This window comes from Choloepus didactylus, chromosome 2 (genome assembly GCF_015220235.1).
Source record: "Choloepus didactylus isolate mChoDid1 chromosome 2, mChoDid1.pri, whole genome shotgun sequence".
NCBI classification, from domain to species: Eukaryota; Metazoa; Chordata; class Mammalia; order Pilosa; family Megalonychidae; genus Choloepus; species Choloepus didactylus.
In genome coordinates, this window is record NC_051308.1 from 85977758 (window position 1) to 85990031 (window position 12274).

At 38.8% G+C, this 12274-nt stretch overlaps 1 protein-coding gene across 1 annotated transcript in view; it reads left to right on the plus strand.

Moving 5' to 3' along the window:
* The window catches only part of SEC16B (SEC16 homolog B, endoplasmic reticulum export factor), a 145114-nt gene that overhangs the window by 107610 nt on the left and 25230 nt on the right, over positions 1 to 12274 (plus strand). The window contains 1 exon segment of the mRNA XM_037825279.1: positions 4279 to 4376. Coding sequence (XP_037681207.1) covers positions 4279 to 4376 — 98 coding nt within the window.

Here is a 12274-nt window from a genome sequence, read left to right on the forward strand (position 1 = left end):
GAGACTATAGTTAACAGAAACTTTGTATTATGCTTCCTTTAATGTAACAAAGGCAATATACCAAAGCTAAATGCCTATAAGAGGGGGACATAAGGGATGGGTATGGGACTCTTAGCATTGGTGATGTGGTCTGACTCTTATTCTACTTTAGTTTAATTCTATCTTTCCTTTCTTTGCTTTTTAGGTGTCATGTTTTTTTTTTTGTTTCTTTTTCTTTTGTGTCTCTACCTTCTTTGACTCTTCCTCCTTCTTTGTAGAAGAAATGGAGATGTCCTTATATAGATAGTAGTGATGGTGGTGAATACATAAATATATAACTATACAGGGAAGCATCGATTGTTTACTTAGGATGGAAAGTATGGTGTGTGAACAAAGCTGTCTTAAAAAAATGAGTTGATGAAGAAACCTTGAGGGCACTACACTGAGTAAAATAAGTCAGACTCATAAAGACAAGTATTGCAGGGTCTCACTGATATGAATTAATTATAAAATGTAAACACATAGACATGAAATATAAGTTAACAGGATATAGAATGAGGCTAAAGAGTGGGGAGTGGTTGCTTATCATGATCAGAATGTTCAACTAGGTTGAACCCAAAAGTTTGGAAGTGGACAGAGGTGATGGTAGCATGTTATTGTGAGAATAACTAACAGTGCTGAATGGTGTGTGAATGTGGTGGAAAGGGGAAAAGTTGGAGGTTAAAAGATGGGAATGTATAAACAGTGAATCTTGTGGTAGACAATGTCTGTGATTAACTGTACAAATATTAGAAATCTCTCATGAAGTAGAACAAATGTATGACACTATAACTAGAAGCTAATAATAGAGGGGTATATAGGGAAAAATATACCTATTGCAAACTATGTGCTACAGTTAACGGTATTTTAACTTTCTTTTATCAGCAGTAACAAATGTACTATACCAATAATATGAGCCAATAATGGAGGGAGGTGGTGGTGGTTACGGGTAGGGGAGGAATTGAGTTTTCCTTTTTGTTTTTATTTCTTTTTGGGAGTAATGAAAATGTTCTAAAAATTGAAAAAAAATTGTGGTGATGGATGCACAGTAGTAGGATGATACCACGGCCAATTGACTGTCACTTTGGATCTTTGGATAATTGCGTGGTATGTGAACAATCTCAATAAAATTAAATTTAAAAAAAAGTCAAAAGAGGAACATAATGGAGAAAGGATACCCTCCATCTCTCTTATTTTGTGCTCTTTTTGTTGTTCTTATAGGACACTCTATATACCCTTTCTGCACCTTCCTTTTCATTTAACAAAATATTTTAGAAAACACTCTATATCAAGGGTTGGCAAACTTTCTCTGCAAAGGGCCAGATAATAAATATTTTAGGCTTTGTAGGCCGTATGGTTTCTGTTGTATTGTGAAAGCAGCACAGACAATATGTAAATAAATGGGTGTGGTTGTGTCCCAGGAAAACTGTACTTATGGACATGGAAATTTGAATTCCATATAGTTTTCACATTTTGCATAATAATCTTCTTTTGATTTTTTTCCCAATCATTTAAAAATGTGGGCTATACTGGCAGGTTGGATTTGACCCTCAGGACATACATAAAGAACTTCCTCATTATTTCTTAATGGCTGCATAGTATTTTGTGGATATATTGCAATTTATTTACATAACCCCCTATAGATGAACATTTAGATTGTTTCCAATCTTTTGGTATTACAAACAGTGCTGCAATGAATAGCCATTGTCATTTTGTTCAGTGTCTTTTTGTTCAGTTATATTTAAGATAAATTCCTGGAAGTGCAAATGTTGGATTAAAGGGTAGATGGTTTGTAATTTTGATAGCTATTGACAAATTGCCTTTTTAGAGGTGTAACAGTTTACTCTACCAGAAATGTGTGAGTCCCTGTTTCCCTTCACCCTCACCAGTGTGTTTGTGCTTTTTGACATTTGTCAATCCGAGAGGTGTAAACATATGATTTAGTGTAGTTATTTGCTTCTCTTTCATTTTGAATGAAGTTGAATATCTTTTAATTATTGAACTCTTTTTTCCATCTATTTTCTACATTTTTCTATTGGGTCTTTGATCTTTACTTACTGACCTCTTTACATTTTAGGACTTCCTGTTCAGAATTACAAATGGTGATTGAATGTGATGTGAGTTGCAAATACATTCCCCAGTTTTTTTATTTGTCTTTTGACTTTGCATTTGCAAAATTATTTTTATTTTTATTTGGTCACATTTGTTCATATTTTGTTTAATGGCATCTGAGATTTTTTTCCTGGTCATATTTAGAAAAGCTTTTTCTACTCCAAATTTGATTTGAATATTAAGTTCAAGTACTTTTGTGGCTTTTACATTTAAATCTTTTAATCTCTTGGATTTTTTTGGGGTGTGTGTGTGTGTATGATTTATCTTTTAAGTGAGTCCTAGACATGATACCAGGTTAGTAGGATCAAGTTATAGCTGTTCTCTGTGTATATGCAACATGTATTAGAAACTTGCAGTTTCACCAGTGATTGATTTATTCAGTCAATATTTATTAAGCATCTACTAATTCTGAGGTACTGAGTCCAGTGGGGGATACAAAGATAAAAAAGTTATGATCTCTGTCCCTAAGAAACGTAAGTGATGACAATAAAACAACAACAAAAGCAAATTTATTTAAATACTTTCTACCTGCCAAGTACTCGCTTAGGACTTTTCATGCATCATTTCATTTACTCTTCATAAAAAGCCTGTAAGTTAGGTTATATTCTTGTTTTATTTATTTACTGATGAATGAATTTAGTAAGTAACAGAGCCAGGGTTTAACCCAGGCAGCTGATGCCTGAGTCAGTGCTTCTAACCACCCTACCACCTCAGCCCCAAGGGTAAATGAAGGCTAGGTGGAGTTTAGAATATCTTAAGCATTTCATTATACTTGACTGGGGTCCTATTTCTTGTAGTGTGTGAGATCTATATCCTCAATAGCAACTCTCAGTTACTTCACTTAGTCGTACACTATTATATTGGAGGGCCAGATTTTTGAGGAAACTGTTGATTCCCAACCGAGTACTAGTAACTCCTTTTAAAAAGTTATTTATTATGAAATAGTTTAAACATGCAAAAAGAATAACTATTAATACTCTTTTTTTTTTTTACTTGTTACTGTATGTGAGACTGAATTCTCTGTTCTCCTTCTCTTCAAAGAAGATTACATGGGGAAATGTTGGGATAATCAAAGAATTTTTTGTTTGGACATAGAATTAGTTCATTAGCAACTTCCTGTCCAAAAATCACAATATTGGCTCAAAATCTAACACATAAATTCAATCCTCAGTAAATAATGCTGAAAACTGAATGAATAAGTGAATTTTTAAGATTTAGTTTGCAGCTCTAGCCCATCTCACCTAGCTAATGGTGTCATTAATTTAGTTTTTGAAGGCATTTGATAGCTAACAAGCAATTAGTTGTAATATTAGGTGGGGTAGATTGACTGCTGTGTATACTGGCTTACATGTAATAGCAATTTATTTCTATTCAGTTACGGATACTGGGAGGGTGAACAGATCAGCCCTATTGCATGTGATCGCTCAGGGACTCAGGGTTTGGAGGCTGTCCCATCTTCAACATATAGTTTCTAAGGTTGCCCAGGAGTCATCTCCATTCCAGGCAGCCAGATGGAGAAAAGGACATGGAGGATTGCATGTAGGGGGCTTTATGGGCTAGATCTGGAATTGGCACACATACTTCCACTCTCACTCCACTGCCTAGAACTCAGCCATACCTAGTTGCAAAGTGGGTGGGGAAATGTAGTCTAGCTCTTTGCTCAGGAAGGAGAACATGGATTTTATTGAGCAACTACTAGTCTCTGCCATAGTTGTTAAAAAAAATGTTCCTTTAATATGCTCCCACAGATTTCATTTTGCTATGTGTATTTTGAAACCCAATCCTTGGTTGAGGTGTTTCCCTCATTTTTGGAGCTTAGGCTCATAAAAGGATTTCCTGAATTTGCTGAGAAATGGGGCTAACTGACCACTAGGGTGGAGGGAAATCTAATGAAATAGCATAATGGATTTTGATAGGGTGAAAGTTGAAGGGAACAGCCTAAAGACAACCAGTTAATGCCTGCTTCTCCTCACTCTCAATCTATTTTCACTTTCATAAGTGAGGCCCTAGAAGAGTCTTCCTGGAAGTCCAGCCTCTAGTGCTTGGGGCACAGCAGGACCTAAACAAAGTAGTTTTGTTGTCGTCATTGTCATTGTTGTTAAAGGAAGATGATAGGCCAATATTGAATGTGATGTTTTTGGTTCTCAGGAAGCCTTGGAATGGGCCATGAAGAACCACTTGTGGGGCCATGCTTTGTTCCTGTCCAGCAAGATGGACCCAAGGACCTATAGCTGGGTCATGAGTGGGTAAGCTGTGGCCTGTGCAAAGGATCCCAATGGAGCATTGAGGCGGAAGGCCCGCCCTCGACCTCCAGGGCAAACTCACCCTTTCCATGCATGTGGGCTGCTCTGCTCTCCCAGCCCGAGACCTCTTGACTCCAGACCTCAACCTCCATGGCTCTGTCTTTGAAGAAATTTTTCCTTCAGTTTGTTCCTTGTCTGTCTCCTCCAGTCCAGAACGGCAATGGCTCCGTCTATAAAGATCTCGCAAAAATTCTGTTGGCTTTGCATGAAGCATGCAGGGGTCAAAGCCATCAGACAATAGGAGTTTCCACAAATCCTTTCTGCTTAACTCCTTATCCAATCTTGGCTTGTCCTCAGGTTGGGCTGTAGCTTCTGGGATTCTACCCACTGGAAGCCCGTAATTTTCCAAGCCATCAACTTCTGGTTTCTTTGAACCCAAGAGTTCAGTTCTAAGTTTATCTCTCTCTGCTCGCATTTTACTATAAGCTGCAAGGAGAAGCCACGGTATGTCCTCCACATGTAGTCTGGAGATCTCCTCAGCTAAGTATTCCAGGTTGTCGCTTTCAAATTCTTCCTTCCATCCAACACCAGGACTCAGTTTTGCCAAATTCTCTGCCACTTTAAAACAAGGATCACCTTTCTTCCAGTTTGCAACAACACATTCATCATTTCTGTTCAAGTCCTCATCAGAAGTATCTTTAGAGTCCATATTTCCATAAACAGTCTCTTTAAAGCAGTTTTGGCCTTTTCTATCAAGCTCCTCACAATTCTTCCAGAGTCTTCCCCTTATCCATTTAAAAAGCCGTTCCAGCATGTTTGGTATTTGCAAACTCAGCAGCAAAAGCACCCCACTTCTCTGGTACCAAAATCTGTCTTAGTTTGCTAATGCTGCAGAATGCAAAACACCAGAGATGGACTGGCTTTTATAAAAAGGGGGTTTATTTGGCTATACAGTTACAGTCTTAGGGCCATAAAGTGTCCAAGGTAACACATCAGTAATCAGGTACCTTCACTGGAGGATGGCAAATGGCGTCCGGAAAACCTCTGTTAGCTGGGAAGGCACGTGGCTGGCATCTGCTCCAAAGTTCTGGTTTCAAAATGGCTTTCTCCCAGGACATTCCTCTCTAGCAAGCTTGCTCTTCTTCAAAACGTCACTCACAGCTGCACTCCGTTCGGTCTCTTTGAGTCAGCATGTTTTATATGGCTCCACCGATCAAGGCCCACCCTGAATGGGTGCGGTCACGCCACCATGGGAGTATCCCACCAAAGTCACCTCCCACAGCTGGGTGGGGCATATCTCCATGCAAACAACCTAATCCAAACATTCCAACTTAATCCCCACTACTCTGTCTGCCCCACAAGATTGCATCAAATATGGCTTTTTCTGGGGGACATAATACATTCAAACCGGCACATTCCACCCCCAAAGCTCCGGCCTCATAAGCTACATTTTTATACAACTGTCTTCGAGATTCATGGGTTCTGGGTTGTAGTTTGATAGTTTCAGGTGTCCACCACCAGCTACCCCAATTCTTTAGAACCTAAAAAGGGTTGTCTAAATTGTGCATAAGAGTGCCCACCAGAGTGACCTCTTGGCTCCTTTTGGAATCTCTCTGCCACTGAAGCTTATTTCATTTCCTTTCACATCCCCCTTTTGGTCAAGAAGATGTTCTCCGTCCCACGATGCCAGGTCTACATTCCTCCCTGGGAGTCATATTCCACGTTGCCAGGGAGATTCACTCCCCTGGGTGTCTGATCCCACGTAGGGGGGAGGGCAGTGATTTCACCTTTCAAGTTGGCTTAGCTAGAGAGACAGGGCCACATCTGAGCAACAAAGAGGCATTCGGGAGGAGGCTCTTAGGCACAACCATAGGGAGGCCTAGCCTCTCCTTTGCAGCAACTGTCTTCGCAAGGGTAAAACCTGTGGTAGAGGGCTCAACCCATCAAACCACCAGTCCCCTATGTCTGTGGTCATGTTAGCAACCATGGAGGTGGGGTAGTCGAATACCCCTGCATTCTCCACAGGCTCCTCAAGGGGCACTACATCTTTTTTTTTTCCTTGTTTTTCTTTTTCTTTTTCTTTTTTTTAACTTTCCCTTCTTTTTTAAATCAACTGTATGAAAAAAAAGTTAAAAAGAAAACAAACATACAATAAAAGAACATTTCAAAGAGACCATAACAAGGGAGTAAGAAAAAGACAACTAACCTAAGATAACTGCTTAACTTCCAACATGTTCCTACTTTACCCCAAGAAAGTTACCTAATATAGCAACATTTCTGTGAACTTGCTCCTACTATATCCATCAGAAATTAACAGACCATAGTCATTCCTGGGCATCTCCAGAACATTAAATAGCTTATCTGTTCTTCTTGGATTATTTGTTCCCCCTTCCTTAATTGCTCTCTATTGCAAGTTCCCCTACATTCTACATTATAAACCATTTGTTTTACATTTTTCAAAGTTCACATTAGTGGTAGCATATAATATTTCTCTTTTTGTGCCTGGCTTATTTCGCTCAGCATTATGTCTTCAAGGTTCATCCATGTTGTCATATGTTTCACGAGATCGTTCCTTCTTACTGCCGCGTAGTATTCCATCGTGTGTATATACCACATTTTATTTATCCACTCATCTGTTGAAGGACATTTGGGTTGTTTCCATCTCTTGGCAATTGTGAATAATGCTGCTATGAACATTGGCGTGCAGATATCTGTTCATGTCACTGCTTTCCGATCTTCCGGGTATATACCGAGAAGTGCAATCACTGGATCGAATGGTAACTCTATATCTAGTTTTCTAAGGAACTGCCAGACTGACTTCCAGAGTGGCTGAACCATTATACAGGCCCACCAACAATGAATAAGAGTTCCAATTTCTCCACATCCCCTCCAGCATTTGTAGTTTCCTGTTTGTTTAATGGCAGCCATTCTAACCGGTGTTAGATGGTATCTCATTGTGGTCTTAATTTGCATCTCTCTAATAGCTAGTGAAGCTGAACATTTTTTCATGTGTTTCTTGGCCATTTGTATTTCCTCTTCAGAGAACTGTCTTTTCATATCTTTTGCCCATTTTATAATTGGGCCGACTGTACTATTGTCATTGAGTTGTAGGATTTCTTTATATATGCAAGATATCAGTCTTTTGTCTGATACATGGTTTCCAAAAATTTTTTCCCATTGAGTTGGCTGCCTCTTTACCTTTTTGAGAAATTCCTTTGAGGTGCAGAAACTTCTAAGCTTGAGGAGTTCCCATTTATCTATTTTCTCTTTTGTTGCTTGTGCTTTGGGTGTAAAGTCTAGGAAGTGGCCGCCTAATACAAGGTCTTGAAGATGTTTTCCTACATTATCTTCTAGGAGTTTTATGGTACTTTCTTTTATATTGAGATCTTTGGTCCATTTTGAGTTAATTTTTGTGTAGGGGGTGAGGTAGGGGTCCTCTTTCATTCTTTTGGATATGGATATCCAAGTCTCCCAGCCCCATTTGTTGAAAAGACCATTATGACTCAGTTCAGTGACTTTGGGGGCCTTATCAAAGATCAGTCGGCCATAGACCTGAGGGTCTATCTCTGAATTCTCAATTTGATTCCATTGATCTATATGTCTGTCTTTGTGCCAGTACCATGCTGTTTTGGCAACTGTGGCTTTATATTAAGCTTCAGAGTCAGGGAGTGTAAGTCCTTCCACTTCGTTTTTCTTTTTTAGAGTGTCTTTAGCAATTCGAGGCATCTTCCCTTTCCAAATAAATTTGATAGCTAGCTTTTCCAAGTCTGCAAAGTAGGTTGTTGGAATTTTGATTGGGATTGCATTGAATCTGTAGATGAGTTTGGGTAGAATTGACATCTTAATGACATTTAGCCTTCCTATCCATGAACATGGAATATTTTTCCATCTTTTAAGGTTCCCTTCTATTTCTTTTAGCAGAGTTATGTAGTTTTCTTTGTATAGGTCTTTTACATCTTTGGTTAAGTTTATCCCTAGGTACTTGATTTTTTTAGTTGCTATTGAAAATGGTATCTTTTTCTTGAGTGTCTCTTCAGTTTGTTCATTTCTAGCATATAGAAACATTACTGACTTATGTGCATTAACCTTGTATCCCGCTACTTTGCTAAATTTGTTTATTAGCTCTAGTAGCTGTATCGTCGATTTCTCAGGGTTTTCTAGATATAAGATCATATCATCTGCAAACAATGACAGTTTTACTTCTTCTTTTCCAATTTGGATGCCTTTTATTTCTTTGTCTTGCCGGATTGCCCTGGCTAGCACTTCCAGCACAATGTTGAATAACAGTGGTGACAGCGGGCATCCTTGTCTTGTTCCTGATCTTAGAGGGAAGGCTTTCAGTCTCTCACCATTGAGTACTATGCTGGCTGTGGGTTTTTCATATATGCTCTTTATCATGTTGAGGAAGTTTCCTTCAATTCCTACCTTTTGAAGTGTTTTTATCAAAAAGGGATGTTGGATTTTGTCAAATGCTTTTTCAGCATCTATTGAGATGATCAATTGATTTTTCCCTTTTGACTTGTTAATGTGTTGTAATACATTGATTGATTTTCTTACGTTGAACCATCCTTGCATGCCTGGAATAAACCCCACTTGGTCATGGTGTATGATTTTTCTAATGTGTCTTTGGATTCAATTTGCAAGTATTTTGTTGAGGATTTTTGCATCTATATTCATTAGGGAGATTGGCCGGTAGTTTTCCTTTTTTGTAGCATCTTTGCCTGGTTTTGGTATTAGATTGATGTTAGCTTCATAAAATGAGTTAGGTAGTGTTCCATTTTCTTCAATGTTTTGAAAGAGTTTGAGTAAGATTGGTGTCAGTTCTTTCTGGAAAGTTTGGTAGAATTCCCCTGTGAAGCCATCTGGCCCTGGGCATTTATCTGTGGGAAGATTTTTGATGACTGATTGGATCTCTTTGCTTGTGATGGGTTGGTTGAGGTCTTCTATTTCTTCTCTGGTCAGTCTAGGTTGTTCATATGTTTCCAGGAAATTTTCCATTTCCTCTACATTATCCAGTTTGTTGCATACAGTTGTTCATAGTATCGTCTTATAATTTTTTTAATTTCTTCATGATCTGCAGTTATGTCACCTTTTTCATTCATTATTTTGTTTATATGGGTCTTCTCTCTTTTTGATTTTATCAGTCTAGCTAGGGGCTTGTCAGTCTTGTTGATCTTCTCAAAGAACCAACTTTTGGTGATATTTATCCTCTCTATTGTTTTTTTTGTTCTCTATGTCATTTATTTCTGCTTTAATCCTTGTTATTTCTTTTCTTGTACTTGGTTTAGGATTGGTTTGCTGTTCATTATCTAGCTTCTTCAGTTGATCCATTAGTTCTTTGATTTTGCCTCTTTCTTCCTTTTTAATATATACGTTTAGTGCTATAAATTTCCCCCTTAGCACTGCTTTTGCTGCATCCCATAGGTTTTGGTATGTTGTGTTATCATTTTCATTCGTCTCTATATATTTAGCAATTTCTCTTGCTATTTCTTCTTTAACCCACTGATTGTTTAGGAGTGTGTTGTTTAACCTCCAGGTATTTGTGAATTTTCTAAGTCTCTGATGGTTATTGACTTCTAATTGTATTCCATTGTGGTCAGAGAATGTGCTTTGAATAATTTCAATCTTTTTAAATTTATTGAGGCTTGTTTTATGTCACAGCATATGATCTATTCTGGAGAAAGTTCCGTGAGCACTAGAAAAGTATGTGTATCCTGGTGATTTGGGATGTAATGTCCTGTATATGTCTGTTAAATCTAATTCATTTATCAGATTGTTTAGGTTTTCAATTTCCTTATTGGTCTTCTGTCTGGTTGATCTATCTATAGGAGAGAGTGATGTGTTGAAGTCTCCCACAATTATTGTGGAAACATCAATTGCTTCCTTTAGTTTTGCCAGTGTTTCTCTCATGTATTTTGTGGCACCTTGATTGGGTGCATAGACATTTGCGATTGTTATTTCTTCTTGCTGAATTGCCCCTTTTATTAGTATGTAGTGGCCGTCTTTGTCTCTCAAAACATCCCTGCATTTGAAGTCCATTTTATCTGAGATTAATACTGCTACACCTGCTTTCTTTTGGCTGTAGCTTGCATGAAATATTTTTTTCCATCCTTTCACTTTCAGTTTCTTTGTGTCCCTGTGTCTAAGATGAGTCTCTTGTATGCAACATATTGATGGTTCATTTTTTTTGATCCATTCTGCGAATCTATATCTTTTAATTGGGGAGTTTAATCCATTTACATTCAACGTTATAACCGTGAAGGCATTTCTTGAATCAGCCATCTTATCCTTTGTTTTATGTTTGTCATATTTTTCCCCTCTCTCTATTAATATCCTTTATTGTACCCATACCGAATCTCTTTAGTACTGAACCTTTCTCCAAGTCTCTCTGTCCCTTCTTTGTTTCTCTGTCTGTAGGGCTCCCTTCAGTATCTCCAGTAGGGCAGGACTCTTGTTAGCAAATTCTCTCAGCATTTGTTTGTCTGTGAAAAATTTAAGCTCTCCCTCAAATTTGAAGGAGAGCTTTGCTGGATAAAGTATTCTTGGCTGGAAATTTTTCTCACTCAGAATTTTAAATGTATCGTGCCACTGCCTTATTGCCTCCATGGTGGCTGCTGAGTAGTCACTACTTAGTCTTATGCTGTTTCCTTTGTATGTGGTGAATTGCTTTTCTCTTGCTGCTTTCAGAACTTGCTCCTTCTCTTCTGTGTTTGACAGTGTGATCAGTATATTTCTCGGAGTGGGTTTATTTGGATTTATTCTATTTGGGGTTCGCTGAGCATTTATGATTTGTGTATTTATGTTGTTTAGAAGATTTGGGAAGTTTTCCCCAACAATTTCTTTGAATACTCTTCCTAGACCTTTACCCTTTTCTTCCTCTTCTGGGACACCAATGAGTCTTATATTTGAACGTTTCATATTATCTATCATATCCCTGAGGTCCATTTCGATTTTTTCAATTTTTTTCCCCATTCTTTCTTTTATGCTTTCATTTTCCCTTCTGTCATCTTCGAGGTCACTGATTCGTTGTTCACGTTCCTCTAGTCTTGTACTATGAGTGTCCAGGATCTTTTTAATTTGGTCAACAGTTTCTTTAATTTCCATAAGATCATCCATTTTTTTATTTAGTCTTGCAATGTCTTCTTTATGCTCTTCTAGGGTCTTCTTGATTTCCTTTGTATCCCATACTATGGTCTCATTGTTCATCTTTAGTTCTTTGAGTAGCTGCTCTAGGTGCTGTGTCTCTTCTGGTCTTTTGATTTGGGTGCTTGGGCTTGGGTTATCCATATCGTCTGGTTTTTTCATATGCTTTATAATTTTCTGTTGTTTTTGGCCTCGTGGCATTTGCTGAACTTGATAGGGTTCTTTTAGGATTTGTAGACCAATTGAAGTCCTTATCTCTAATTTATCAGATCTACAGCTTCGTGGAGTACACTTTCTCTAACTAACCAGCAGGTGGCGTCCACGAGCCACCTGTTCTCCACAAGCCAGTTCTCCCCTGCTTAGCCTTTTTGGGGAGTGGGGGAGTGAGTCTTGTGGGGTCCAATTGGTGTACCAAGCTTGCGTGTGTAGTTGGTGTTGCCTGCCCTGTATATGGGGCGTGTTTCTGGGCAGTCAGGGGGGGGGGGGGTGGCTCTAACAATCAAATCTCCCTGGTGATCCTAGAGTTTTAAAGCTGCTGCAATAGTCTAATCCTTCAGTTCAGTCCTGCCACAGTTTGTCTCTGCCACTGACCCACAAGTCCTTGGTATTGGCGTATGGCTCTTGAGACTTGCAAGTGGGCCCCTCTTCCAGGCTGTGCACCCCGGGTCCTCTGTTGAGGGATGACTGTGCTATGTCACAGGTGAGTGCCGTCCCCCCAGGGCAGTTCTGGGCTGCTGGGCTATGTAGGGAGGCTCCCA